This window comes from Pongo abelii, chromosome 1 (assembly GCF_028885655.2).
Source record: "Pongo abelii isolate AG06213 chromosome 1, NHGRI_mPonAbe1-v2.0_pri, whole genome shotgun sequence".
Taxonomy (NCBI): Eukaryota; Metazoa; Chordata; class Mammalia; order Primates; family Hominidae; genus Pongo; species Pongo abelii.
In genome coordinates this window covers 220,234,959-220,261,707 of record NC_071985.2, presented here as the reverse complement: position 1 = coordinate 220,261,707, position 26,749 = coordinate 220,234,959, and the positions used below count along the sequence as shown (strand labels likewise).

General features: G+C 50.4%; 1 protein-coding gene across 1 annotated transcript in view; it reads right to left on the bottom strand.

Annotated features, from left to right (window-relative positions):
* LRRC38 (leucine rich repeat containing 38) overlaps window positions 1-25,882 on the bottom strand; it is a 42,448-nt gene extending 16,566 nt beyond the window's left edge. Inside the window, exon 1 of the mRNA XM_024232202.2 lies at window positions 24,842-25,882. Within this exon, the coding sequence (XP_024087970.2) occupies window positions 24,842-25,472 (631 nt within the window). The 5' untranslated portion in view covers window positions 25,473-25,882. The remainder of the gene's footprint in view (window positions 1-24,841) is intronic.
* Window positions 25,883-26,749: the final 867 nt, after the last annotated feature.

The window sequence follows — 26,749 nt, the reverse complement described above, 5'->3', positions numbered from 1 at the left end:
GAAAATTCCCAATTAAACTCCCGTCTCATCTCTACTGTAGACACTTCGTCTGATTGAGTAATAAGCTGATTTTGCTAAGAGGAAGCTGCATCTGCAGCTTCGGGTCAAGGGCTCACCCTGGCTTGTCCTGGCTCCACAGAGTGTGTCCTGTAGAAGGAGCAGTGCAGTAACGGGGACCCTGCACCAGGGGTGTGACCTGTATCCGAATCCCACACGCTAGCCTGGGTCCCACCCCTCATCTTAAAACACTGACATCAGTCGCACACATAAGCGAGGAAAACCGACTGACTGTTCATGTGATTTTTGTAATCTGTCCTTCCCCTGGTAAGAAACGAGCAGAGAATGATCATAGAATTTTTTTTTTTTTTTTTTTGAGACAGAGTCTCACTCGGTCGCACAGGCTGGAGTGCAGTGGCGTGACTTTGGCTCACTGTAACCGCCGCCTCTCGGGTTCAAGTGATTCTCCTGCCTCAGCCTCCCGAGTAGCTGGAATTACAGGCAGTTGCCACCATGCCCGGCTAATTTTTGTATTTTTAGTAGAGATGGGGTTTCACCGTGTTGGTCAGGCTGGTCTTGAACTCCTGACCTCAAGTGATCCGCCTGCCTTGGCCTCCCAAACTGCTGGGATTACAGGCATGAGCCACTGTGCCCAGCCTTATAGAAAATCATACTCTTGGGAAAAAAGCATGAGTTTCCACCATCCCCACTGATGTCACCATCACCCCTGTCATCTCAGCCATCACTGCCACTGCTGCTCCCACCACCTCCCCATGTCCACCTCCACCCCCATCCGCTCCATCATCCAAAATAAACACGTCCTATGAGTTGAGCCCCAGGCTGAATACTAGGGATACTAATCTGTGTCTGGTGACTACAGATGATCTGGTTAGAGAGAACCTTCTGGTTAGGCAGCGTGAGGAAATTCAGGAATGGTCCATGAGTCTGGTGCCTCCCATAGCCTGTCATGGTGCTCAGAGCTCCACACAGCCTCTGGATGGTCAGGCACCCACTGTGGCTCCCTCCCAGGCCTGCCCTTCTAAAGCACCCACTGTCCTGAGTTCATCTGTAATGGTGGGCTCGCCGGCGCACTGGAAGAAGAGACGTGCTGTGTGTGCTCAGGATACTCAGGGGTGTGTGTGTCCCCTCCCATGACACTGTCAAGCAGGCATCCTATTGGGAAGTAATATTTCTAGAAACTCCTGCTATTTATCAGGAACTACGATGAGTACTTCCCGGTTACCATTTAATGTAACCCTCTTGCCCAACAACCCTTCAGGACAATGGTTCTCCGCTGGGGGTAATCTTGCCCATCAGGGGGATTTGTCGATGTCTGGAGACATTTTTGGTTGTCACACTGGGTGGGGCACCAGTAGCATCTGGAAGGCAGAAGAACAAGGATGCCATGGAACGTCCCACACCGCACAAGACAGCACCCACAACACAGAAGTAGCCAGCCTCACTCACGCAGCAGCCGTGCTGAGCATCAGATGCCCTGCCTTGGGGTATTTTTTAAATCCAGTTCAAAATTTTTTATTTTTTATTTTTTAGACAGGGTCTTACTCTGTCACTCAGCCTGGAGTGCAGTGGCGTGATCTCAGCTCACTGCATCCTCGACCTCTTGGGCTCAGGCGATCCTCCCACCTCAGCCTCCCGAGTGACTGGGATGACAGTCATGTGTGACCCCACTCCTGGCTAATTTTTTGTATTTATTTGTAGAGATAGGGTTTAGCCATGTTGCCCAGGCTGGCCAAAAATATTTTTAATTGCGGTAAAATTTACAACACAACAATGTGAAGGTAGCTTCATGCTAGAGAAACAAACTGTCCACTTGAAAATGACTAAGATGATGTATTTAAATCTTAGCCATTTTCTTTTTCTTTTCTTTTCTTTTTTTTTTTTTTTTTTTTTGAGACAGAGTCTCCCTCTATCGCTCAGACTGGAGTGCAGTGGCGACATCTTGGCTCACTGCAACCTCTGCCTCCCAGGTTCAAGTGATTCTCCTGCCTCAGCCTCCAGAGTAGCTGGGATTACAGGCATGTGCCACCATGCCCAGCTATGGTTTTTGTATTTTTAGCAGAGACAGGGTTTCATCACGCTGGCCAGGCTGGTTTCAAACTCCTGACCTCAGGTGATTCACCTGACTCGGCCTCCTAAAGTGCTGGGATTACAGGTGTGAGCCCCAGCGCCCGGCCAAATCTTAGCCATTTTCAGGTGGAAAGTTTCTCTAGCGTTGTTACATTCACATCGTTGTGCAATCATCACCACCATCCACCTCCAGAACTCCTTCCATCTTCCCAAACTGAAAATCTGTCCGCATTAAATACTAACTCCCCATTCCCCCTCCTCCCAGGCACAGGCAAATATTATTCTACTTTCTCTTCTATGAGTTTGACTACTCTAGGTACTGCATACAAGTGACATCATACAATATTTGTCCTTTGTGATTAATTTCACCAAGTAGAATAATGTCCTGAAGGTTCATCCATGTTGTAAGGCACGTCAGGATTCCCTTGCTTTTTAGGGCTGCATAATAATCCATTTCATGGATAGACAACATGTTGTTGTTACATTTATTTGGAGGAAAAATATAATGCAAAAAACAGAGAAAATTTTCACTCTTAAAAAAAGGACTTTTGGCCGGGTGCGGTGGCTCACGCTTGTAATCCCAGCACTTTGGGAGGCCAAGGTGGGTGGATCACCTGAGGTCAGGAGCTCGAGACTAGCCTGGCCAACATGGCAAAACCCCCATGTCTACTAAAAATACAAAAATTAGCCGGGCGTGGTGGCGGGTGCCTGTAATCCCAGCTGCTTGGGAGGCTGAGGTACAAGAATCACTTGAACCTGGGAGGTGGAGGTTGCAGTGAGCCGAGATCGCACCAGTGCACTCCAGCCTGGGCAACAGAGTGAGACTCCATCTCAAAAAAGAAAAAACAAAAAAACACTTTTTAAAAACATACCATCACCCAGCCCTGAAACTCTATGAATTGTTCTCTTACTCATCCAGGACCTGTTTGACTGGCACATCTGTAGACCCAGCAGATCTCAAAGTGCAGACAAGCCAATATAATGCTGCGTTCACAATTCTATTATAAAAGATGTGATGCATCTCTGCTCTGCCGCTCCCCTCTCTCCTCTGACCACATGAGGCCTGTCGCTCTTGGGAGTTCCCTGGGGGCCATGCTATCCCTGGGATGGGGATTCCCCCCCCCGTCTCTGTGCTGTATGCGACAGTTATTCCAGGGATATCTTCCTGTGAGTGCAGGCATCTCATCCTCAGCTCACAAAGTGCTCTCTATGCTTCAAATAGCTTCAAAATAATTTACCAATAAAAGCAATTCTGATTTTCCTGGCAAGTCAGAAATCAAGTTGCTTTTTTTTTTTTTTTTTGTATTTATAATTTTTCTAGCAGCAGGGGCCAAGGTAGACCCAGGTTCCCAGCACCAGATATCTGTACCTGGTGGTCTTCAGCGGGGCTCAGTGCTGCAGCAACTGCTGTCGCCAGAGCCAGAGTTGTGGTACGGGGAAGTGACCTCGGGGTGGGGCCTTTGGGGTGGGCAAGGGGAGGTTTCATGAGAAATGAGCCTATACAGGTAGAGAAGACCTCGCCATTATCTGACCTTCTACTGTCACAGGTAGGGACACAGAAGTGAGGTTACTTCCCTGCAGGAGATCCAGGCTGACCCCCTAAGTCGTCCACATGCTAATCCTCAGAATCTGTGAATATGCTGCCTTGTAAGGCAGAAGGGGCTTTGCCGACGTGATTAGATTAAGGTTCTTGGGATGGGGGGATTATCCTGGATTTGCAGGCAGTCCTGATATAATCACAAGGGTCTTTATAAAAGGGAGGCAGGCGGGTCAGAGCGGGAGAAAGAGATATGCCGATGCAGAGAGGTCACGGGGAGGTGCCTGAGAGCCGGGGAGTGCAGGCAGCCTCTAACCTGGAAAGGCAAAAGGACACGGATGTCGTGATTTTAGCCTCTAAGACACATTTTGGGGTGGGCATGGTGGCTCACACCTGTAATCCCAACACTTTGGGAGGCTGAGGTGGGTAGACCACAAGGTCAGGAGTTCGAGACCAGCCTGCCCAATATGGTGAAACCCCATCTCTACTAAAAACACCAAAATTAGCTGGGCGTGGTGGTGCACGCCTGTAATCCCAGCTATTTGGGAAGCTGAGGCAAGAGAATCACTTGAACCCAGGAGGCGGAGGTTGCGGTGAGCCGAGATCGCACCACTGCACTCCAGCCTGGGCAACAGAGGGACACTCTGTCTCAAAAAAAAAAAAAAAAAAACCGAAGCAGCATTTTGGACATCTGACCTCCAGAACTGGAAGATAACAGATTTGTGTCATTTTTAAGCCCCTACAACGTGGTAGCCTGTTCCAGCAGTAATAAGAAACTCACACATACCCCTAGGTTACACATTGAGTCAGTGGCAGAGCCGAGCCCGGGAGCCAGGTGTCCGCACCCTCAGTTCCACCCACGTTCAGCAGTTCCTCATTGAGACACATCTGTAGCTCAGTGTGAGCCTCAGGAGCTGAGTCCTTTGAGTGTTAACACTGACTGACTGCAGTGACAATAACAGTGGTGTTGACGTGCTCTGTGTGCCAGGCACTATGCTAGACTTTTTTTTTTTTTTTTTTCATTTCTTCCTTGCTATATAATGTGGTAGGATTTTTACAGGGATTCTCTCTCTGGCCCTCATGATAGACTTGTGAATATTTTTGTCCACATTTTATACGTAAGAAAACTGAAGTACATAGCAGTGAAGCAGTTTGCCCAGGCTCACACAGCTGGTAAATAAAGGCACTGAATTTAAACCATGGTGGATCGAAATCAAAAGCCTGTGTTCTTAGCCACTGTGATGTATCTATCCCCCTCTAAGGAGTGTCACGCAATATGAGGGGAGCTATGCTGAACCAGGAACTGGGGGGCTTGGCTCTTGCCTCGGCTTCTCACTAGTTCGCTGTGTGGCTTTGTGCAACTCACTTGGTCTCTCTGAGCTGTGGTTTCCTAACCTGAACATGAAGAAAGGCAGGTTACATGACCCTACAGTCTAAGCCATTTGTCTTCTGGAATGTTGGCTCCAGGAGGGCAGAGCCATGGTCAGCCTTGCTATGTTCTAGGCAGCTGGACTTGAATTTGCTTTTGGCAGGTGTTTGGTCTGCTCTGGTTTCTGCTAATATGTTCAGGTCACCTTTGGTTTAGCCTCTACGAGGCCAGGTTCTGGCAGGAGCCATGGACACAAGCGGGTGGGGATACAAGTTTCTGATATGAGATTTGAGACCACAGAAGGGTCACGGACAAAGATCCTGGAGCCAGTCTCTCTGGAGCATGGAGCAGAAGCACGACAAATATTCATGAAAGAAAGAATGAGGATGAGCTGGTGACATACATGGTGGGACAGCCCCAGCGTATCTGGGAGCCCAGGCTGCACGGGCCCACAGGAAGAGCTGTAGAAGGTCAGTGTTCTGGCTCAAGGGGAGCTGAACATAAACTAGATGTACGTGATACATATTTAGAAGCCGATTCTGGTTGCTGGTGGGTGATCCAGTTTCTGACAAGGATCCGGTGTGAGCAGAATGAGACCTGAGACGTGCAAGAGGCTGGGAGCTTTGCATGTCCTCTGCTGCAGGGTCTATTTAGGGTCAGAAAGAAACGTGGTGGGGAGGGGGAGGGAGGGAAGAGAAGTGACTGCTCTCAGTATCAAAGCAGGTGGAGTCACTGGTTTATAAGCACCCTGGACCCTCCTTCAAGACCTACTCCTTCGGCCAGCAGAACCAGGATAGGAACCCCAGAAAGAATCACAGGACTCAAGCACCCTGGGCAGAAATCCCACCCAATACCTGATGCTCCTTGCAGCACCACTAAAAAGTGATCATTTGGACTCTGCTTGAATGCCCCTGGTGATGGCAACCTCATTATCTCCCAAAGGCAGCCCATTTTCAGAGCCCTAATGCGGTTAGACAGTTCTCATTATGGTACATCGAATTCCATTTCCTTGTAGTTCCCAATCATGGGCCCATCTTCTGAGGTCAGAACAAGTCTCCTATGTTCAGTGACAGCCCCTCAGGTGCCTGCAGACAGGCATTATGTTCTTCCAAGTCTCTACTTTTGAGAGTTGAACATCAATTTTCCTATATCAGCACAGTCTTACTCTCCGAATACAAAGTGTCTGACATTTCCTAATGAACAGGAAACCCAGGTAACGGCTTACAAATTGTGATTAGAAGGGGTCTGGGGGCCTCAATCTTCCTACTCTCTGAACACCCCCATCCAAGCATCACCATCGAGATTCTGTACAAATTCATGCCTCAATGATCAGCAGTGCTAATCAAACATATATATATATAATGGAGAGAGAGAGAGTGTCTTGTTCTGTCACCCAGGCTGGGGTGCAGCGGCAAGATCCTAGCTCACTGTAACTTCAAACAATCCTGGCCTCAAGTGATCCTCTTGCCTCAGCTTCCCAAGTAGCTGGGACTACAGGTGTGTGTCACCAAACCTAGCTATTTATTTTTTATTTTTTATTTTTTGTAGAGATGGGGTTTCACTATGTTTCCCAGGCTGGTCTCAAACTCCTGGGCTCAAGCAATCTTCCCACCTCAGCCTCCCAAGTGCTGGGATTACAGGCATAAGCCACCTTGCTCAGCCCCCTTCTGTCTTTACTGCATTTATCTCTGGTTAAGCCTCAAGTTGCTAACACTCCAACAAGAACCAGTTTACCATACTGGCTTCTCTCAGCAAGGGGACAGTTCTGGAGGCCTCTTCCTCTCCATTTCTCCTCCCTTTGCCTTGGCTCAGCATCCACCCACCGAGTCATTCATCCCTTCAACACCTATGTATGGAGCACCTATTACCTGCGAGCGCAGTCCTAGCACTGTGGCTAAAACACTGAACAGAACAGACAAGGCCCTGCTCTTGTGGCTACAACTGAGTGAAACAAACAGACGATGAGTAAATGAGTAAAATGTATAACATGACCCATAGGGACTAGTGCAAGAGGAAGAAGAGGAGCAGGGGGACAGGGAAGGAGAGCCATAGGTGGTGGGGTGCAGGGTTCATTGGGGCTGTAGCCCCGGGAGAAGGTGGCATTTGAGAAAGGGTCTGAGAGGAGGGAGGGGCCAAGTCATGCTGACACCCAGAGGGAGGTCATCCTGGCAGACGGGAAGTAGCAGGTGCAAAGATTCTGAGGTAAGAAGGTACCTGATAAGCTCAAGGAATGACAAGGAATCTGGGGTGCCCAGGCCAGCGTGAATGAAGGGAGAAGAGCAAGAAATCTGGTCAGAAAGGAACTAAGAGGAGGACAGATCACAGGAGGCCTTGTGAGCCTCTGGAAGGACTTTTACTTCTGCTCTTCCTGATACGGGAGCCCCTGGAGAGCTCTGAGCCGAGGAGGAACATGACTTGATACCTGAAAAGCAGGGAGGGGTCACTGCTCCAGAAAAAGCTCTCATAGGAGAGGAAGGTAGGAGTCAAATTTGTTTTTAACAAGTGTTTAATCCACCCTGGTTTCCACTAATATGGTCAAGTCACCTTTGATTTACCTCCCTCCAAGTGAAGGTTCTGACTCAGGAAGCCTCACTAAGTTTGGTTCTCAGCCTGAAGCAAGTGTGGGAGCTTGTGGCTAAGAGACTCTAGTTTCTGACATGAGATTTCAGGGGCCACAAAATGGTTAGCAACAAAGATCCTGGAGTCACACCTCAGCTATGCCACTTCTTGGCTGGTGACCAACTTACATTAACCTGTTTGCACCTTGGCTTCCTCTCTGGGGGAATCACTCCACATAAACTGGAGCGATTCTGAAGACTTCATATGACAAAAAAGGAAAAATAGCTCATGATTAATTTTTCCATTGATTACACGTTGAAATGACATTTTGGGCCAAGCATGGTGGCTCATGCCTGTAATCCTAGCACTTTGGGAGGCCAAGGAGGGCAGATCACCTGAGACCAGCCTGACCGACACGGAGAAACCCCGTCTCTACCAAAACTACAAAATTAGCTGGGTGTGGTGGTGTATGCCTGTAATCCCAGCTACTCAGGAGACTGAGGCAGGAGAATCGCTTGAACCCTGGAGGCCGAGGTTGCCGTGAGCCGAGATTGCACCATTGCACTCCAGCCTGAGCAACAAGAGTGAAAAACTCCATCACAAAAAAAAAAAAAAAAAAGAAATGACATTTTGGATATGCTGGATTAAATAAAATATCCAAGTTCATCTCATCTGCTCATTTTTCTGTTTTAAATATGGCTGCTGGAACATCTGAAATTATCTCTGCAGCTTGCATTCTATTTCTATCAGGCCGCGCAGCCCAAGAGTTTTCAGCTCAGCGCCTGGAATCGAGCAGATAATTGACAAAATGAAGCCAGGGGAGGAGCCTGCTCTGGGGCACGAAGCAGAGACGACCCCCAACCAAAAACAAAACAAAACAAAACAAAAAAAACAAGAGCCCAGTTTGTATCTTAGTGCTTATTTCCCCATACGCAAACCAAGGAAAGCAATGTATTTGGATATTATAAAATCTGAGGGCTGAGAGGCCAGGCACAGTGGCTCACACTTGTAATCTCAGCACTTTGGGAGGCTGAGGCAGGCGGATCACAAGGTCAGGAGTTCAAGACCAGCCTGACCAACATGGTGAAACCACATCTCTACTAAAAATACAAAAATTACCCAGGCGTGGTGGTGCACGCCTATAGTCCCAGCTACTCGGGAGGCTGAGGCAGGAGAATCGCTTGAACCTGGGAGGCGGAGGTTGCAGTGAGCCAAAATTGCACCACTGCACTCTGGCCTGAGTGACAGAGCGAGACTCTGTCTCAAAAAACAAAACAAAAAACAAATAAACAAACAAAAAAACCTAAGGGCTGGACCCATTCTAGAGGCTGTAACCCACTCCCTCCCTCTGGCAGGTGAGCTGTTAGCATTATCCCCTGCAGGTGTTTCCTGGGGTGGCTGCAACACAATACCATCCACTGGGTGGCTTATACAACAGAAATGCTTGTCTCAGAATTCTGCAGCCTGAACATCTGAGATCAAGGCATCGGCAGCGCTGGTTCTCTCCAGGGGCTGTAGGAAGAATCTGTTCCAGGCCTCCCCACTGGCTCCGCTGGTTTGCTGGGAATCTCTGGCTTTCCTTAGTTTGTAGGTATAGCACTTCTATTCTGCCTTCATCTTTACATGTCCTTCTCCCGGTGTGCGCATCTGTCTCTATGTCTGTCCAAATTCCCCCTTTTTACAAAGACACCAGTCACACTGAGTTCAGGCTAACACCTACAACGCTGATCCCATTGCATTTTTGTTTGTTTTTTTATTTTTTTGAGATAGAGTCTTACTCTGTTGCCCAGGCTGGAATGCAGTGGCATGATCTCGGCTCACTATGCAACTTCCGCCTCCCAGGTTCAAGCAATTCTCCTGCCTCCACCTCCCGAGTAGCTGGGATTACAGGTGCCCGCCACCACACCCAGCTAATTTTTGTACTTTTAGTAGAGACGGGGTTTCACCACGTTGGCCAGGCTGGACTCAAACTCCTGAACTCAAGTGATCCACCCGCCCCGGCCTCCCAAAGTGTTGGGATTACAGGCATGAGCCACCGCGCCTGGCCAGATGATCCTATTTCTAAACAAGGTCACATTCTGAAGTATTTAGAGTTAAGACTTCCATGTATGAACTTGGGGGTGACAGGGAGACACAATTCCACCCATAGCATCCTTTTCCATTGCTCCTTGCTCAGAAATCTGCAGGAATTTGCTTCCTTTCTTAGGATCCTGGCATGGCCCACTCAAACAGGGTTATTTGAAGTGAGTCTAACAAAGGGGCTGGTTACAAAGGTGTGTACTGGATTTAGGAAGTCAACAGGGATAGTGCAGTACCCCAGGGCTCAGGCCAGTGGGAGGGGTGGTCTCACGGCCCCAGCCTGAAAAGATAAGGGGAGCGGGCAGTTACATGAGGCAGAGAGGCAGCAGGACTGGAGCTGTGTGCAGCCTTCCAGACCACAGTGCGACCCACGGGAGGTTGCTCGCAGTAGGTATCCACGCTTTCCGTATGTGTATTGTGAAAGGAAAATAAATCTCACCCAAATCACTAAGCCAAAGGGAAAAGTCAAGCTGGGAACTGTGTAGGGCGAACCTGCCTCCCATTCTATTCCTAAATAAGATAGATACAAAGATTGGCTGGGCTCGGTGGCTCACGCCTGTAATCCCGGCACTTTGGGAGGCCAAGGCAGGCAGATCACCTGAGGACAGGAGTTGGAGATCAGCCTGGCCAGCATGGAGAAACCCCGTCTCTACTAAAACTACAAAAATTAGCCGGGCACGGTAGTGTGCGCGCCTATAATCCCGGCTACTTGGGAGGCTGAGGCAGGAGAATCACTTGAACCCGGGAGGCAGAGACTGCAGTGAGCCGAGATCACGCCACTGCACTTCAGCCCAGGCGACAGTGAGACTCTGTCTCAAAAAAAAAAAAAAAGCTGCAAGATTTAAAACAGAAAAGAAAAAAGCTACATACCTCCCTCACAATTTGCCCACAAGGAAATTCTCTGTGGACAAAGGGCAGGCAGAACTCAAAGTCATCTCTCTGCTCATATGAGATGAATGCCCATCTGAATGCTTCCCTTGCCCTACTGTTTCACTAAGCCACACTGTGGCATAAGTGACTATTCCTGTTAATTGTGAATTCAGCAAAAGGCTAATGGGAAACTTAAAAGAATGAAACTGTTTGTCTCTTATTTACCTATGACCTGGAGGCCCCCTCCCCACTTCAAGTTGTCCCACCTTTCTGGACCGAACCAAGGTACATCTAACATATATTGACTGATGTCTCATGTCTTCCTAAAATGTATAAAACCAAACTGTGCCCCGACCACCTTAGGCCCATGTCGTCAGGACCTCCTGAGTCTGTGTCATACACACATTCTGAACCTTGCTAAAATACACTTTCTAAATTGATTGAGACCTGTCTCAGATACCTTTTGGTTTACAGTGTTATACTAAAATAAAAGGTTATAAAATGAACGCCAGAAAGCATACGAAAGAGAAATTTTAAATGATACGACATTCTGGAAAAGACAAAGCTAGCGGCAGCAAAAAAATCAGTCGTCACCAGGGGTTGAGGAGGGAGGGGAGAGGAACGAATGAGCGGGGCACAGAGATTTTCAGGGGCAGTAAAACTATTCTGCGTGATTCTATGATCGTGAAGGATTACATGACATAATCCCTTTGTCAAAACCTATGGAATACACAACACAGAGTGAACCCTCATGTAAACCTGCTGTGGGCTTCAGTGAATAATCACAGTGACATTGGTTCATCATTTTGGTTTATGTAATATATGGTACGGATGTGGCATACTAATACAGATATATATATGCATATATATTAGTATATACCAAATAGTATGTGGCATACTAATATATATGAATATATACAGCATATAGAGTATATATACTATATATAGTACTTATGTATTTATGGCACAGATGTGACATACTAACACAAGATGTTAAAATAGGGGAAACTGTGCAGGGTGGGGGGTAAAGGGAAATCTCTATTGTCTGCTTAATTTTCCATAAACCTCAAATTGCTCTTAACAAAGTCTATTAATTATTTTATTTATTTATTTATTTATTTATTTATTTATTTATTTATTTTGAGACGGAATCTCACTCTGTTGCCCAGGCTGGGGTGCAGTAGAGCAATCTCAGCTCACTCCAACTTCCAACTCCTAAGCAATTCTCCTGCCTCAGCCTCCCTAGCAGCTGGGATTACAGGTGTACGCCACCATGCCTGACTAATTTTTGTGGGGTTTTTTGTTTGTTTTTTTTGTTTGTTTTTTTGAGATGGAGTCTCACTCTGTTGCCCAGGCTGGACTGCAGTGGTGCGATCTTGGCTCACTGCAACTTCCAACTCCTGGGTTAAAGCAATTCTCCTGCCTCAGCCTCCCGAGTAGCTGGGATTACAGGTGCGCACCACCATGCCCGGCTCATTTTTGTTTTTGTTTGTTCGTTTGTTTGTTTTTTGAGACAGAGTCTCGCTCTGTCACCCAGGCTGGAGTGCAGTGACGTGATCTGCACCACTCCTGGGTTCAACCATTCTCCTGCCTCAGCCTCCCGAGTAGCTGGGACTACAGGCACCTGCCACCACACCTAGCTAATTTTTTTGGGGGGGAGGGGGACGGAGTCTTGCTCTGTCACCCAGGCTGGAATGCAGTGGCATGATCTCGGCTCACTGCAAGCCCCGCCTCCCAGGTTCACACCATTCTGCTGCCTCAGCCTCCCCAGCAGCTGGGACTACAGGTGCACGCTGCCACGCCCAGCCAATTTTTTTTTTTTTTTTTTGTATTTTTAGTAGAGACGGGGTTTCACCGTGTTAGCCAGGCTGGTCTCAATCTCCTGACCTCAGGTAATCTGCCCGCCTCAGACTCCCAAAGGGCTGGGATTACAGGTGTGAGCCACCGCACCTAGCTAAAGTCTATTAATTGTTTAATAAAATAAAATAAAACCACCTTTTCACCCAGAGAAAATTACTATTGGCACTAGGCTATCCTTCTGGTCACTTTTCTAGGGAACTCGCTTCTTTCCCCTGACCTCGGGGCTCCCATACCTGCCCCCACTTGCTTCCCCAGCCTTGCTGCTCCTAGGCACTGGCTAGAAGGGTTCCTCACCCCCTCACCACCTCCTCCCTCTGACTCCTGCACACACAAATGAACGCTGGAGCCGGGGTTTCCCATCAGCAAGCAGTTCTTGTGGCCTGGACCGTCACCCTCTCTCCTTGTCTGGCTGCCCTATTGCTATTCTGTGGCTTACCATGTGACTTGGAAGGGGAGATGAGGAACGGTCTATAAACCACTGTCATTTTACTGGGCTAACACAAGCCCTCCTCATTTGCAAACACTCCTCCATTCTCTTCTAAAGATTTTTCACATCTGTGTTTCCTCGATCCTCTCGATCCTCTCGACAAACCTCAGGATGACAGGCAAGGGAACAAAACCCCAGGGAAGTTAGGTGACCTGTCAAGTGAAGGAGGTCCTGACCTTCGGCTCTAAGCTCCTTGCCCCCCTCCAGGTGATCACCTTCAACTTTCACTTCTGATGTAGATGATCATTTCTGATGTAGATGATCTAAAAGCACATACCATCTCATCGGGGTCTTATGAAAAAGCAATGCTATTCTTTCCAATAACTCAAGGAGGGAGGTATTTTTTTTCAAATGAAGACAAGAACATACTCTTGCACCTCCTGATTTGAAAGGGAGCTCTTGGGGTGGTGGGACATTTGCCACAGGGACCCACCCAGGGGACCTTTGCTGGGAGCCTCAGACTCTTTCTGTGCCCTGGAGGAGGCTGACACAAGAGGTCCCAGCATCAGCTTACATCAGAATGAAAAGGGGCCCTTTTGGTCACCTAGAGCAGGGGTCTGCCACTGGTGGCCAGTGGGAGGAACACGTTTTGGAGTTCAGCCAGCACTCTAAATTGTTTATTTATTTTATTTTTATTTATTTATTTATTTTGAGACAGTCTCACTCTTGTCACCCAGGCTGGAGTGCAATGTGGCGCGATCTCGGCTCACTGCAAGCTCCGCCTCCTGGGTTCATGCCATTCTCCTGCCTCAGCCTCCCGAGTAGCTGGGACTACAGGCGCCCACCACATCCAGCTATTTTTTTTTTTTTTTTGTATTTTTAGTAGAGACGGGGTTTCACCATGTTAGCCAGGCTGGTCTCGATCTGCTGATCTCAGGTGATCTGCCCGTCTCGGCCTCCCAAAGTGCTGGGATTACAGGTGTGAGCCACTGCGCCCTGCCCACTCTAAATTGTTTATATACCTATGTTCTCTGCTGACTCCAACTGGCTGCTTCTGTTAACCTCACCCAGCTGACCCTGGGGGCATCTGGGGTCTCATTCCTTCACTCCTTATCTGGGAAAATCCACTCTCTGAGAGATGAGAAGGCTGAAGCCGAGAGAAGCACGTGACGCGGAGGACCCACTGGGAGCTAACGTTGGAGCCGGGATTGGGACCATGATCCTTGGCTGTTCGGTTTCTGTTGGCCTTTGAGAAGCTGCCCCTTCATCTTCAATGACCCATAGCGCCCTCAAGGTCCTGACTCCCTGACCTTGACATTTACCACTTATCCAGCTGGGAGGATGGAGAAGATGGGACACCAGAGGACTCTTGATTGGCAGCCTCCGACGTGCAAGAGCCGGCCAAGAGCCGCTGGGAGGATGCGCTTTCACAGATACTGCTGTCTGCGTGGGTTGTCACACATTTGGGATTTGACAGGCAATTCCTTAGTTCATTGGGTTTTGTAAGCCTGTATACGTATCTGGTCTGTTTGGCCACATTTCTGTGCTTTAAACAAAGACAAAATAATAACAGCTTCTATACGTGGTGATGGAGGAAATTGCTCAAAAGTTTCTTTATATGACTATCACTTGAGGTCAAAGGAGAGATGCTATCACCTACATTTGACCAGGGGACACTGAGGACCAGGAACATCAGGGGACTTATCTGCCATCAGACAGCTCATTAGAAGCACAGACAGTCATGGACGCCGGGGGTGGCCTGCCAAGCCCTGCCCCAGACCCATGGTAACCACGGTACATATTTTTTGCCACACAGATAGCAAAACAGAGAAAGCCCATCAATACACAGAGAGAAAAATAAGAAATCAGCATGAGGCTGGGCACAGTGGCTCACGCCTGTAATCCCGGCACTTTGGGAGGCTAAGGTGGGTGGTTTACCTGAGGCCAGGAGTTCGAGACCAGCCTGGCCAATGTGGCAAAACCCCGTCTCTACTAAAAATACAAAAAACAGCTGGGTGTGGTAGTGTACACACCTGTAATCCCAGCTACTCAGGAGGCTGAGGCATGAGAATAGCTTGAACCCAAGAGGCAGAGGTTATGGTGAGCCGAGATTGCGCCACTACACTCCAGCCTCAGTGACAGAGTGAGACTGTGTTGAAGGGGGGAGGGGAGGGGAGGGAAGGGGAAGGGAGGGGAGGGGGAAAGAAAGAAGAGAGAGAGAGAAAGAAAGAGAAAAGAAGAAAAGAGAAAGAAAGAAAGAAAGAAAGAAAGAAAGAAAGGAAGGAAAGAAAGAAAGAAAAAGAAAAGAAAGAAAGAAAGAAAGAAAAAAGAAAGAAAGAAAAGAAAGGAAGGAAGGAAGGAAGGAAGAAAAAGAAAGAAAGAAAGAAAGAGAAAGAGAAAAGAAAGAAAAAGATAGAAAAGAGAAACAAAGAAAAAACAGTATGAGAAGCAGAGACAAGCATATGAGCGAGGAAAAGGGGTGCTGTTTCCTGTGCCCCAGTTCTGCTCCCACAACTTCCTGGGGCTTGACTGTTCAGGACAAAGCATTCCTGGCCACACCAGCATCCTTAAGAGTAACCCTCCTATTTGCTTATTCCAGATGACATTGGTTTCTGTTTCTGTGAATTGATAAGCAAAGCTGTCCAATTCAGCTGGAGTTAAACTGAGACCTGTGGCCCCAGCATCCTGAACTCTGTCCATCAGCCACTCCCGCTGTGCTTAGCAGAGGAGGGAAGAACATTCCAGCTGCCTCTCCAGGGCCCTCTCCTCTCCCAGCAGCGCTCCCGCAGATGGGGGCAGAGTAGCCGCTCCCTCCCTCCTGCATAGCAGGAGCTGCGGCTCAGGGGGCTACCGGGGGGGATTTGACCAAGATCAAAACAACCCAACCTAGGAAAGAAACCCTGAGAACGTGCATTCTGGGCCCTGCCTTGGCTGAAGGCAATCCGGATATGCTTTGCTGACCCGAAGTCACCGACGGGTATTTGCTGAAAACAAAAACAAAGGCCAGTGATTTGGGCCCGTCCGTGGATGACCCTTAGGAGTGGGCATTCCTTGGCCCCACTGAGACCCTCCTAGTCTCCTACGCAGGGTGCGGCTGACAGCAGCAGGCATGCTGGCCTCTTGGAGCCTGCATTTCTAGTGGGACAAAATGTGTGAATTTGATAATGTCAACCTCAGTGAGTGTTATGACGTAACTACAACAAGAAGATGTGACCAAGAGTGATGGGGTAGGGGTGGGATGGTCAGGGAAGGCCTCTCGGAGGAGGTGATGCTTGATGGAAGACCTGGTGATGAGGAAGATCGGAGTGGGGGGAGGTGTCCTTCCAGGCAGAGAGAGCAGCAAGTTCAGGGGCTCCGGCTGGATACTGGCACTTGGGTGTGTTCCGGGGACAGAACAAGGCTGGTGTGGCACAGGTGGGGAAGGGGCAGGGATGGAGGAGAAATGATAGGGAGGGGCCCGTCTGGGCTGTGGGAGGGAGCTCGGTTGATTCAAAATGCAATGGAAGCCACTGGAAGGTTTCCAAATATGCCCTGTGTTGTACGAGCCTCTGGGGATTCAAGGAAGAACAAGACACATGTTGCCTCCTCAAAAAGGGTCAGACGTGACCTGTAATGTCAGGCAGTGGTCACAGGATAAGCACAGCATGCCAGGAGATCACACAGGATGGGCTCCCAACCCAGCCTCAGGAGCCCAGAGAAGAGGTGGAGCATGGAAGGTTAAGTGGGAACCAGAAGGGTAAAGAAGTCAAGGCAGGGAATGGGGAGGAAGAAAGAACCCCAGGATGGGTAACAGCACAGGCACAGACCTGTGGCATCACAGCCCATGATGTTTCCCGGGACCAAAAGGGATGCACTCGGCTGTGATCTTACTGTGGCCATGCTCAGGATATGAGTTGACTCAGAACCACCAACGCTCCTGACCCAGGGACTCACCACAACTCCCAGCACATGGAGGTCCTGATGCATTTCTTTTTCTTTTTTCTTTTTTTTTTTTGAGACAGAGTCTCGCTCAGTCGCCCAGGCTGGAGTGCAATAACATGATCTCAGCTCACTGCAACCTCCACCTCCCAGGTTCAAGTGATTCTCCTGCCTCAGCCTCCCAAGTAGCTGGGATTACAGGTGCATGCCACCGTGCCCAGCTAGTTTTTAGTATTTTTAGTAGAGATGGGGTTTCACCATCTTGGCCAGGCTGGTCTTGAACTCCTGACTTTAGGCGATCCACCCACCTTGGCCTCCCAAAGTGCTGGGATTACAGGCCTGAGCCACCACGCCTAGCCCTGATGCATTTTTACAGCCCGCACCAGCCCGAAGGCTGATAAGTCCGGCCAAGCACCTCATCCCTGCAAACCATGTTCCAGACCGCAAGATGCTAGGACAGCAGGAACCGTGCGGCCACTTGGCTTAAAGGGCTTAACCCTTTGGGTAACTGAGCCGGCTGGAACTTGCCTGATGTACCTACTGGTGATACTGTCCTCTCCAAACCAAATCCCCTCCTGGGTTCCCCTGGGGCTATCTGTCCACTGTCCTATGTTGTTCAGCAAAAAGGGTTCCCTTTGAGTTCACTGGTAGAGTAACTGGATGAGTTGAACATTTCAGAAAGATCTGGTTTTTGGGGCCAGAGTAGGGTGACCCTGTGGGGGCTCTCCAGGGAGCAACCAAGGCAGACCCCCTGGTGAGGTTACCTTAGGTCAAGCTTGCAGTTGGCTTGGCACCAGAAAGCCAGACCACAGTGCCCATAAGAGCTGGCACCTGGCTCCTAGACACTGATAATGGTGAGAAAGGTGACACCCCAGTGACTCAACTCTAAGAGACAAGTTAAGCGTGCAGTGGACTGTGGCACATAGGACATGCACCGACTCATCAACAGCAGGACGGAGGTCACTTGCATGAAAACCGAGACCTCAATAAGCCTCTGCCCAGCAACACGGCTCTGTCAGGTATAAACACACACAAAATGTTCACTCGACCGGTGAGCAAATAACGCAAATTAAAGCAATAAGGAGATGTTGTTGTCTTGCCCATCAAACTGAAAAACATTTTTTAAAAATGAGAATAAGAAACATTGGGGGCCAGGCACAGTGGCTCACGGCTGTAATCCCAGCACTTTGCCAGGCCAAGGTGAGTGGATCACCTGAGGTCAAGAGTTTGAGACAAGCCTGGCCAACATGGTGAAACCCCATCTCTACTAAAAATACAAAAATTAGCCGGGTGTGGTGGCGTGTGCCTGTAATCCCAGCTACTTGGGAGGCTGAGGCAGGAGAATCACTTGAACCTGGGAGGTGGAGGTTGCAGTGAGTCGAGATCACACCACTGCACTCTAGCCTGGGTGACAGAGCAAAACTCCATCTCAAAACAAACAAACAAACAAAAGCAATGGGAAAGGTGTGGCTACACCTGTACTCTCTGCTAATGGTGCCAGGCAGCTGGCACCATTAATGCATTCAGGGGTTTAAAAAAAAAGCATAGACTTGGCTGGGCTCGGTGGCTCACACCTGTAATACCAGCACTTTGGGAGGCCAAGGCGGGCAGATTACCTGAAGTCAGGAGTTCGAGATCAGCTTTGCCAATATGCTAAAACCCTGTCTCTACTAAAAATATAAAAATTAGCCAGGCATGGTGGCGGGCACCTGTAATCCCAGCTACTGGGGAGACTGAGGCAGTAGAAGAGCTTGAACCTGGGAGGCGGAGGTTTCAGTGAGCTGAGATCATGCCACTGCACTCCAGCCTGGGTGGCAGAGCAAGACTCCATCTCAAAAAAATAAAAAAACATAGACTTTCACCCTGTGTTTCCACCCCAAATAAAATAACCAGAGGTTTCCACAGACTTTCCATGTGTAAGGATATTCAGCTCAGCACTGCCTACATACAAAACATAAAAGGAAACAACCCACACTTCTAACAACAGGGGATGGGTCCAATTAATAAATCTATAAAATGACCTATTCTCAAGGCCATTTCAAGTTAAATCCTCCAACAACTGTAATGACAGGAAATGCTCCCAATTCAGTAACAGAAAAATCATTCTGCAAATGTACAGTATAATATCAATCTGTTTAAATATACATATACGTAAGAATACAACTAGAATAAAATACAGCAAAACTTTAATAGCAATGGAATTCTGGGTACCTTTTATTTTCTTCATGAAACTTTCGGCATTTCCCCAGTCTAATAACAGGAGCCTGTTATTTTTATCATCAGGAACATAAAGCTGCTTTTATTTTCTCAAAGAAGAAAAAGAAATAGAGTCACCTGGGAAAAAGGGCCAGTGTGACCTTCAGGCAAGCGCCAGGTTTGTCCCTTAGGCTGAAATACCATTTATGTTGTCAGTACGACAAGAACTCCTCATTCCTCTGACCAAACCAGGCCCTCACAGTGTCTGACATCAGAAAACGGAAGTGGAGCTTCGGGGAAATGGGGAGAGGCTCCCCCGGCAAGTCCCAAGTCAGATCTGGTAAGCTGATGGGGTTAAACGACGTGACCTGCCTGCCATGATGCCCTTCCTAGACAGGATGTTATCTTCAGGGTCTGCCCCATGGGGGCCCCAAGCCCCTGAAATACTCAGATGCTCCAGATGCCCTTTAGTGGATCTTTTCTGGGAAGCTGTCTCCACCCAGGAGACAGGGTTCACAGACCCAAGGCATGACATGTGGTTCTGTTTAATTCCGCTCCAGTCCATCCTTCCTCCCAGCCTTGCCCTCCCTACACCTCCATGCATCAAGGTTGTAGAGCGAGAGAATCAGCTCAAATCTCTTTCCTAGTGCTGTAGGCTGTGACCTTCAGGCCACACGTGGCTGCGGCTAGAAAGGGAGCTGCAAGAGGGTGCCTGGGTGAATGCAGCCTCCTACACCTTGACACCTGCAAGTGCCCCTCCTGTGATACACTCCCAGGCATGTTGTGGGCTGTGTCAGCTGCTCTGTGCCCCTCCAAAGCCAAGCCCAGAGTCCAATGACCCCTACCAAGCCTCATGCCCACTGGCCTCGGTTTCTCAAACCCAGCAGCATTTTCTCCCTTATGGCCCAGGACCAGGGCTAGGGACAGCATGTGTAAAGTCCTTCCACACGGTGACAGCATCTCAGGCCCATGAGCCCAGAGCCCCAGTGCACCCAAGAGCTCTTCCCTCCCTAATGCACAGAGACTACGGCCCCCTGAATTCCAGCAGAGGGGTCTTTGGAGCTCACGTGCCTCCCCAGGCCTTGACTTCCCAACTTTTAAAACCAAATCAATGTCCCCTTCCCTAAAACTGTAGAACTTTAGACTTAGAAGGAGCCTTACGGTCCTCCTACCTACACTCTTTAAGAGAAAAATCGAAGGCACAGAGGACAGGCAACTTATACACAGTCCCACGGTGAGTGAGTTACTGCACCACAGAGCCAGCGAAAAGCCCCAGCTCTCTCATGCACAGGAATCCCCTGGAGGTGTGGAGCTTGCTAAAATGCAGATCCCCAGGCCTCAGCCCCCTACCCCCAGGCCCTCATTCGGTCGTAGATCTGGGGGCCTGTGAATCTGCACTTCACACAAGCTCCCCTGGCGATTCTCATGCCGGTGGTTCTCAGGTGCTCCCCACTTTTGTGTCTTTATCTCCTGCCCACTTCGCTGGGCTGCTGTGCAGAGAAGACGATGGATGATGTGAAAGGCTTTGAAGATCACTGCCAGATGAAGACAGTGTCCTTGCACTGCTTCCTCGTCTCCTCTGAGCCCTCCCTACTCTTTCACTTTGCCTTGGCTTCCAGATCTGGAGCCCTTTCTAATACTTAAAAAGAGATCAGCCGGGCGTGATGGTCCACGCCTGTAATCCCAGCACTTTGGGAGGCCGAGGCAGGTGAATCACTGACGTCAGGAGTTCAAGACCAGCCTGACCAACATGGAGGACTGTAATCCCAGCTACTCGGGAGACTGAGGCAGGAGAATCGCTTGAACCTGGGAGGTGGAGGTTGCGGTGAGCCGAGATCACGCCATTGCACTCCAGCCTGGGCAACAACAGTAAAACTCCATCTCAAAAAAAGAGATCATCACTGTCCTTTTGGCTATACATTGTGCTAAACTGCTTGAAACCCCACTGTCTCACAGGAGAACCACCAGACCAGGCCACTGTCACCCAGAAGGATCAGTGATGTCGGGGCGGGGCGTGCTGGGGATACTCTCATTCTCCTTTTTTTTTTTTTTTTTTTTTTTTTTTTGAGACAGAGTCTCATTCTGCCACCCAGGCTAGAGTGCAGTGGCGCAATCTTGGCTCACTGCAACCTCCGCCTCCTGGGTTCAAGCAATTCTCCTGCCTCAGCCTCCCAAGTAGCTGGGATTATACGTGCCCGCCACCATTCCCAGCTAACTTTTTTTGTATTTTTTAGTAGAGACGGGGGTCTCACCATGTAGGCCAGGCTGGTTTCGAACTCCTGACCTCAAGTGAACTGCCCACCTAGGCCTCCCAAAGTGCTGGGATTACAGGTATGAGCCACCACGCCTGGCCTCATTCTCGTTTTCTATGCCTATCAGAAAGAATTGGGTGTGGGTTCAACACTCCTGAGTTCAAGCTCATCTTAGCCACTATGTAACCTGTGCAAACCTCTTCACTTCTTTGCACCTCTTCTGTTTCTTGTTGGGTAACCCATAGGTAAAGGTATCTGCCAGGCACTGCTGTTGTATTAAAAGACACAGCTCTTGTAAACTACAAGGTGGCTTGCACCCATAAGGTAGGGTGGTAGGGTTGCCAGATAAAATACAGGATCCCCAATTAATGTTAAATTTCAGAAAAACAATAAATAATGTTTTGGATACGTCCCAAATATTGCATGGGACCTACTTATACTAAAATATTATTTGTCATTTATCTGAAATTCAATATTAATTGGGCATCTTGGGTGTTTTGGTTTGTTGTATCGTTGTGTTTTGGTTTTTGCTGATTGGCTGCTGGGTATTCTGGCATCCCTTCGCCGTCCTCCCACCAGCAAGGCAGTTCCTCCTCAGTCCTCAGTCTCAGATTCCCCCAGCCCCTAGACCATGGAAGAGCCTGGACAGAGGGTACCACTGGCCCTTGACAGCCTTTCCTTTCTCCCCTCTGCTGTATGCTCTGGGGCTGAGTGCTCCCCATCAGCCCTGTGGCCACAGGGGGGAGGCTCACCTGGCAGACAGCACAATGACTGCAACTGTCACAGCTAGACAAGGTCACAGAGCAAACGCTCTGGGCTCTGTCTTGCTTCTCTGGAGGATAAGGGGGCAGGGAAGCAAGGGAAAGCAAGGGTAGGATCCTCTTTGCTCCTTCCTTCAATTTCCTCCCCTGGAAGAGGCAGAAGGCCTGCCTAGAAAGCCCTGGAGCTTGTACCCTAATGGAGCCTGGTTTTCTCTGGCAGGAAGTGGGTGGTCCTCATGGAGGAGGTGCTGGGAGATAGGACATCCTGGTGCACCCCCAGCTCTGGGTTTAACTCTCTGTGTGATCTAAGGCAAGTTACATCACTTCTCTAGTCAAAACAGGATAATAACAGCAACAATTAAAACACTTACATAATACATACTGTGAGCCAGGCACTGTTCTCGGTCCTTTATAAATAATGCCCTTTTAATCCTCCTGACAAGCCTAGAAGGTGGATACTGTACCAGCCCCATTTTATAGATGAGGAAACGGGTACAAAAAGATCACACAATCAGTAAGAAGTAGAGGCAGGATTTGAACGCAAGCAGCTTGGCGCCCGTCTGGGCTCTAAGCTGTCTCTGTGAAAACTAGAAAAAGCACAAATGCAGGAGGAGGAGGGAGGGGGCGGTGAACACCTATTGAGCACCTACTGCACACTAAGCAAGACGGTGTCCTTTACAGAGATGATCTCATTTAAATCTCACAGCAAGCACGGCAGAGGACACCGTTACCACATTCTGAATCCAGATGCAGAGAAACTGAGGCTTGGAGAGGTCAGGGACTTGCCTAGGATTATAAACCTGAGTCCAAACCTGAATGCAGGTCTCACTTCAAGGTATGTGCTGAGACCTCCACCACCCACACTGCATCTGGCTCACAGTTTAGGAGACACTCTTGGGCCACACAGCATGGACAGTGGCAGTGAGACCAGAGCTGCTCACGGCACTGCACCTTGCGAGGTGCCCTAGAGCTATGTCCATGCTCTCCCTACTGGCTGAGACAAAGCCACACCCCCAAACTCTGTTCCCAGGGCTCTGGACATGGCTCCTTGCTCTGAACTTGTCCATCCTTCCTCCAGTGTTTCCCATCTGAATCCAGTTTCTTCTCTACATCACAGACAGCAGGAGGAGGAACATTTCACTCCCATTGCTCATTACTTTCACCCACATCACCTTGTTTGGATCTCAACAACCACTGAGTGGGATGGGCTATGCAGCATTACCCATGTCTTGATTTCACTCAAGGGGAAAGGTGAAGCTTAAAAAACTGGAGTGACCCACCCAGAGTCCCCCAGATTTTAGGCCGGGACTTAAACCCATGTCTTCAGACTCCAAATCCAGGGCTCTTTGGAGATCTCAGAGGTCAACGCAAGTATTCTAGAGATGAGGAAACTGAGGCCCAAATGGAACAAGTGGCCTGTTCAAGGTCACAGTCACCATGGCAGAACTGAGACAAACCCACAGCTCCTGACTTCTTAAAACCTTGCCTTCACCTGGAAGACAACTGGAGCCAATAAACCAACCCAACCAACAACAGGGGTGAATGGTGCCAACCCCACTGAAAAGGAAAGGCAGAAGCAAGCAGAACCGAGGTGTACCCCATCCCACCATAAGCTCTTCATCCAGTCACTCCTGTCTCCAGGACCGAGTCTAATGGTGGGGAGGGTCTGGGGAGCCAGACAAGTGGATGAGGACAAAGTTTAAAGGTGGGGACTCTGCACCCTGCAGGCCAGATCGTTTTAGGAATTTCAGCCAGCTTAGGCTGAAAGTGATGGCTCAGGGGCCTGCATTTGCTGAAGCGTGAGCACCCCGAAGCATGGGGTATGTTTGATGACAGTCGGGAACGAAGATATGAATGCAGGAGTTCAGCACACAGATGAACAGCATCCTTGATTCCTCCGTAAATGGAAAAAAAAAAAAAAAAAAGATATTCTGAAGCTAAATCTGCATGTATGTCACCTTTGATGATGTGCGCCTTGCAGCTGTGGTTCCAATTCTGCTGAAATCTTGGGAGCAAGGCAGGAGGCAGAGTTCAGCTCTGAGAGGTCACTGCGGGCACTGGTGCTCATAGGGTCACAAGTGGAAGGCTGGAATCCACTTGGGGGAAGGACACCCACCTGCCACCTGCCTCCTCACTCAGGGTGCTCATCCCTGTGGATGCTGGAGTACCCTCCTTCTCAGCTCCACCCCTGCTCCCTTCCTGCGGGCCTTAATGGAGCCCCTTAACTCCCTCCGCCCTGGTGTTCCCGTCTGCCAGGTGGGTTTGTATGCCCACGCCGCCATTGGAAGCGTGCACCAGGAAAGCAAAGGGGGCACCAGCCCACTACATTTTGGTTCAGCTTTTTCACATCTGGCTGAAAACCCACAGAGAACTACAAATCATTACTGCATCATTGGCTCTTAATGGGCTGCCATTATTCCTCATCAGAAATCTTCCACACCCATATTAGACAGAAGAGCAAACTAGAGCTGAGAAGCTGAGAGGCCGGGTTAGGCTGGGAGGCTGCTGGAGAGCCCTTGGAACTGCCTGACTCCTCGTGCACGGTACTGAGAATACGGCCGTTTCCCCACACAGTAGTAGGCTGCGTTCCGCTTACCAGGGACCCATAAGTAATCCACACCAGCCAGTCCTAGGACCCAAAGCCCAGGGAGATGATCCTGGGCATCCCGAGAACGGGAAGGTCGCTAACTTGGGAAAGTGAGTTACTGGAGAAACAGGGGAAGAAGTCCAGCCTCAGGGTTCAGAAACTCCAAAGAATTCCAGATGTGTCCCTCTCCACCCACTTCCCCAGCAAAGACCCAGGAAAAGTTCAGGATCCCCCAAGCCTCCTCTTCCAAACTCAACCCACGGCTCCTCGCACCCAGACTGGGGTCTGGGGTGGCCTCTCCCTGCCCCACTCCCTCTCCCAGCCCAGCCACCTCGGCTCACCTTTGGGCAGTTTGGATGCGTTCTCCTGGATCCAGGAGAAGAGGTGGGCGAAGTCACAGTCGCAGAGCCAGGGGTTCCCGTCCAGACGCAGGGAGCGCAGCGCGGGCAGCGCAGCCAGGGCGGCCACGCTGAGGCTGCGCAGGTTGTTGTCGTTGAGCTCCAGCACCTGCAGCGACTCCAGGGTCTCGAATGCGTCCTCGTGCACGCCCGCCAGGTTGTTGTTAGCCAGGCTAAGCTTCACCAGCCTCCCCGCCGAGCGGAAGGCGCCGGCGCCCAGCTGGGTCAGGTTGTTGTAGCTGAGGTCGAGGAACACGAGCTTGGCCGAGCCGCTGAACGTGCCCTCCTCCAGCGAGCGCAGCGAGTTGTTCCTGAAGTCCAGGTAGACCAGGTCGCCGTAGAAGATGAAGAAGTCCTCAGGGATCCGCTGGATGCGGTTGCCGGCCACCAGCAGCTTGCGCACGTCCAGGGGGAAGGGGTCTGGCACGCTGGGCAGCCCGCGGTCGCGGCAGTCCACGGTGTGCGGGTCGGTGCAGGCGCAGCCCGCGGGGCACGCGTGCCCGGGCGCGAGCAGCAGCAGGAGGCTGCAGAGCCCGAGCGCCGCGGCGGCGCAGGCTGGGGCTCGGGGGCGCATGGCCGGGGGGCCCGCGCCGGCCGCGGCGACAAGGAGGCGGCTCTCGGAGCGAGCCCTGGCGCGGGGCGGCGCGGTGAGGCACCGTCTGCCGGGCGCGGAGAGCCACAGGGCGGCCCGGGCGGGGAGGGCGTGCGCCCGGGCGTGCGGGGGCGATGGAGCGCGGCGCGGACGGACTAGGGGGCCGGGACAGCTGGGATGGAGAGGGGAGGGGCGGGGAGGGAGGGGCAAGGGACTCACCAAAGGGTTTACCCGGACAGGAAATTAACCCGCTAGAAAAATCTCTTGGGAGAGGCAGGAGCGGCAGGGGTGGCCGAGCGGCCGTCGCCAAAACGCGGCCCCACCCTGGCAGCTGATTTCCGAGATCTGGAAGTAAGACGCCGCGCGCACCGGGCAGGCTGCACTCGACGTCTAAGTTCAGTTACCAAGCCCGGGAGCGGTTTCCCTAAGGCGTGTCCCGGGCGTGCGCCCTGCCCCCTCGCGCCCGCCTGGTGCCAAAGCACGCTCCCTGCACGTCACCCTATGTCGCCAAAGGGAGTGGGACCTGGGTCACTCTGACTCTGCTCCGGGGGCAATCCCCGCAGGTTCTCGGGTGCCGTGCCAGGGGCTGCTGGTCTGAATTTGGGCGGGGTTCCAAGGAGAGAGAGAGAGTGACTGGTCTTCCCTCTTCCCTCCCCCACCTGCACTTGAACCATCTTAGGCCGGAGGGTGAGCGAGGCAGGTGCCTGCCAGGGCCCCCGCTGTGGCCCGAAAGAAGGCCAGGCCAGTCAGCACTTTCCATGCTGGCCCCGAACTTCTGGATGGAACTGGCATCCACGCAAGGATCAGCTGCTGGTCTGACAGGTCCAGCCGCTGAGGCTCTGAGGCCTGGAGTCACCAGGCCTGGCTTCCAAGCTGTGTGGCCTCAGACCAGTGCCTCTGCCTCTCTGGACCTGGAAGCTCCATTTGTGAAATGGGAAAGGGTAATATATACCTCACCAGCTTTGGCGGAGGACCAAGAAGTCAAAAACAAAGTTCAAAAATTATCTTTTCCTCTCTCCCCCTCAAAACCCCACCTTGGATAGCCTAGGGAGGTGGTCAGAAACGTGCCAAGGCTGAGATGAAAGGACAGTGAGGAATTGCTGATGTCAGCCTCTGACACTGGCAGGAAAATTCCCTCTTCACCCCTCCCATGCCAAACTCCTTTCCTTCTGTCCCACCTCATTCTAGAAACTTCTGTATGGGGAGGGGTCCCCACAGAAGCTACCAAGAGATTGTCCTGCTGTTGGCTATTTTGGTCC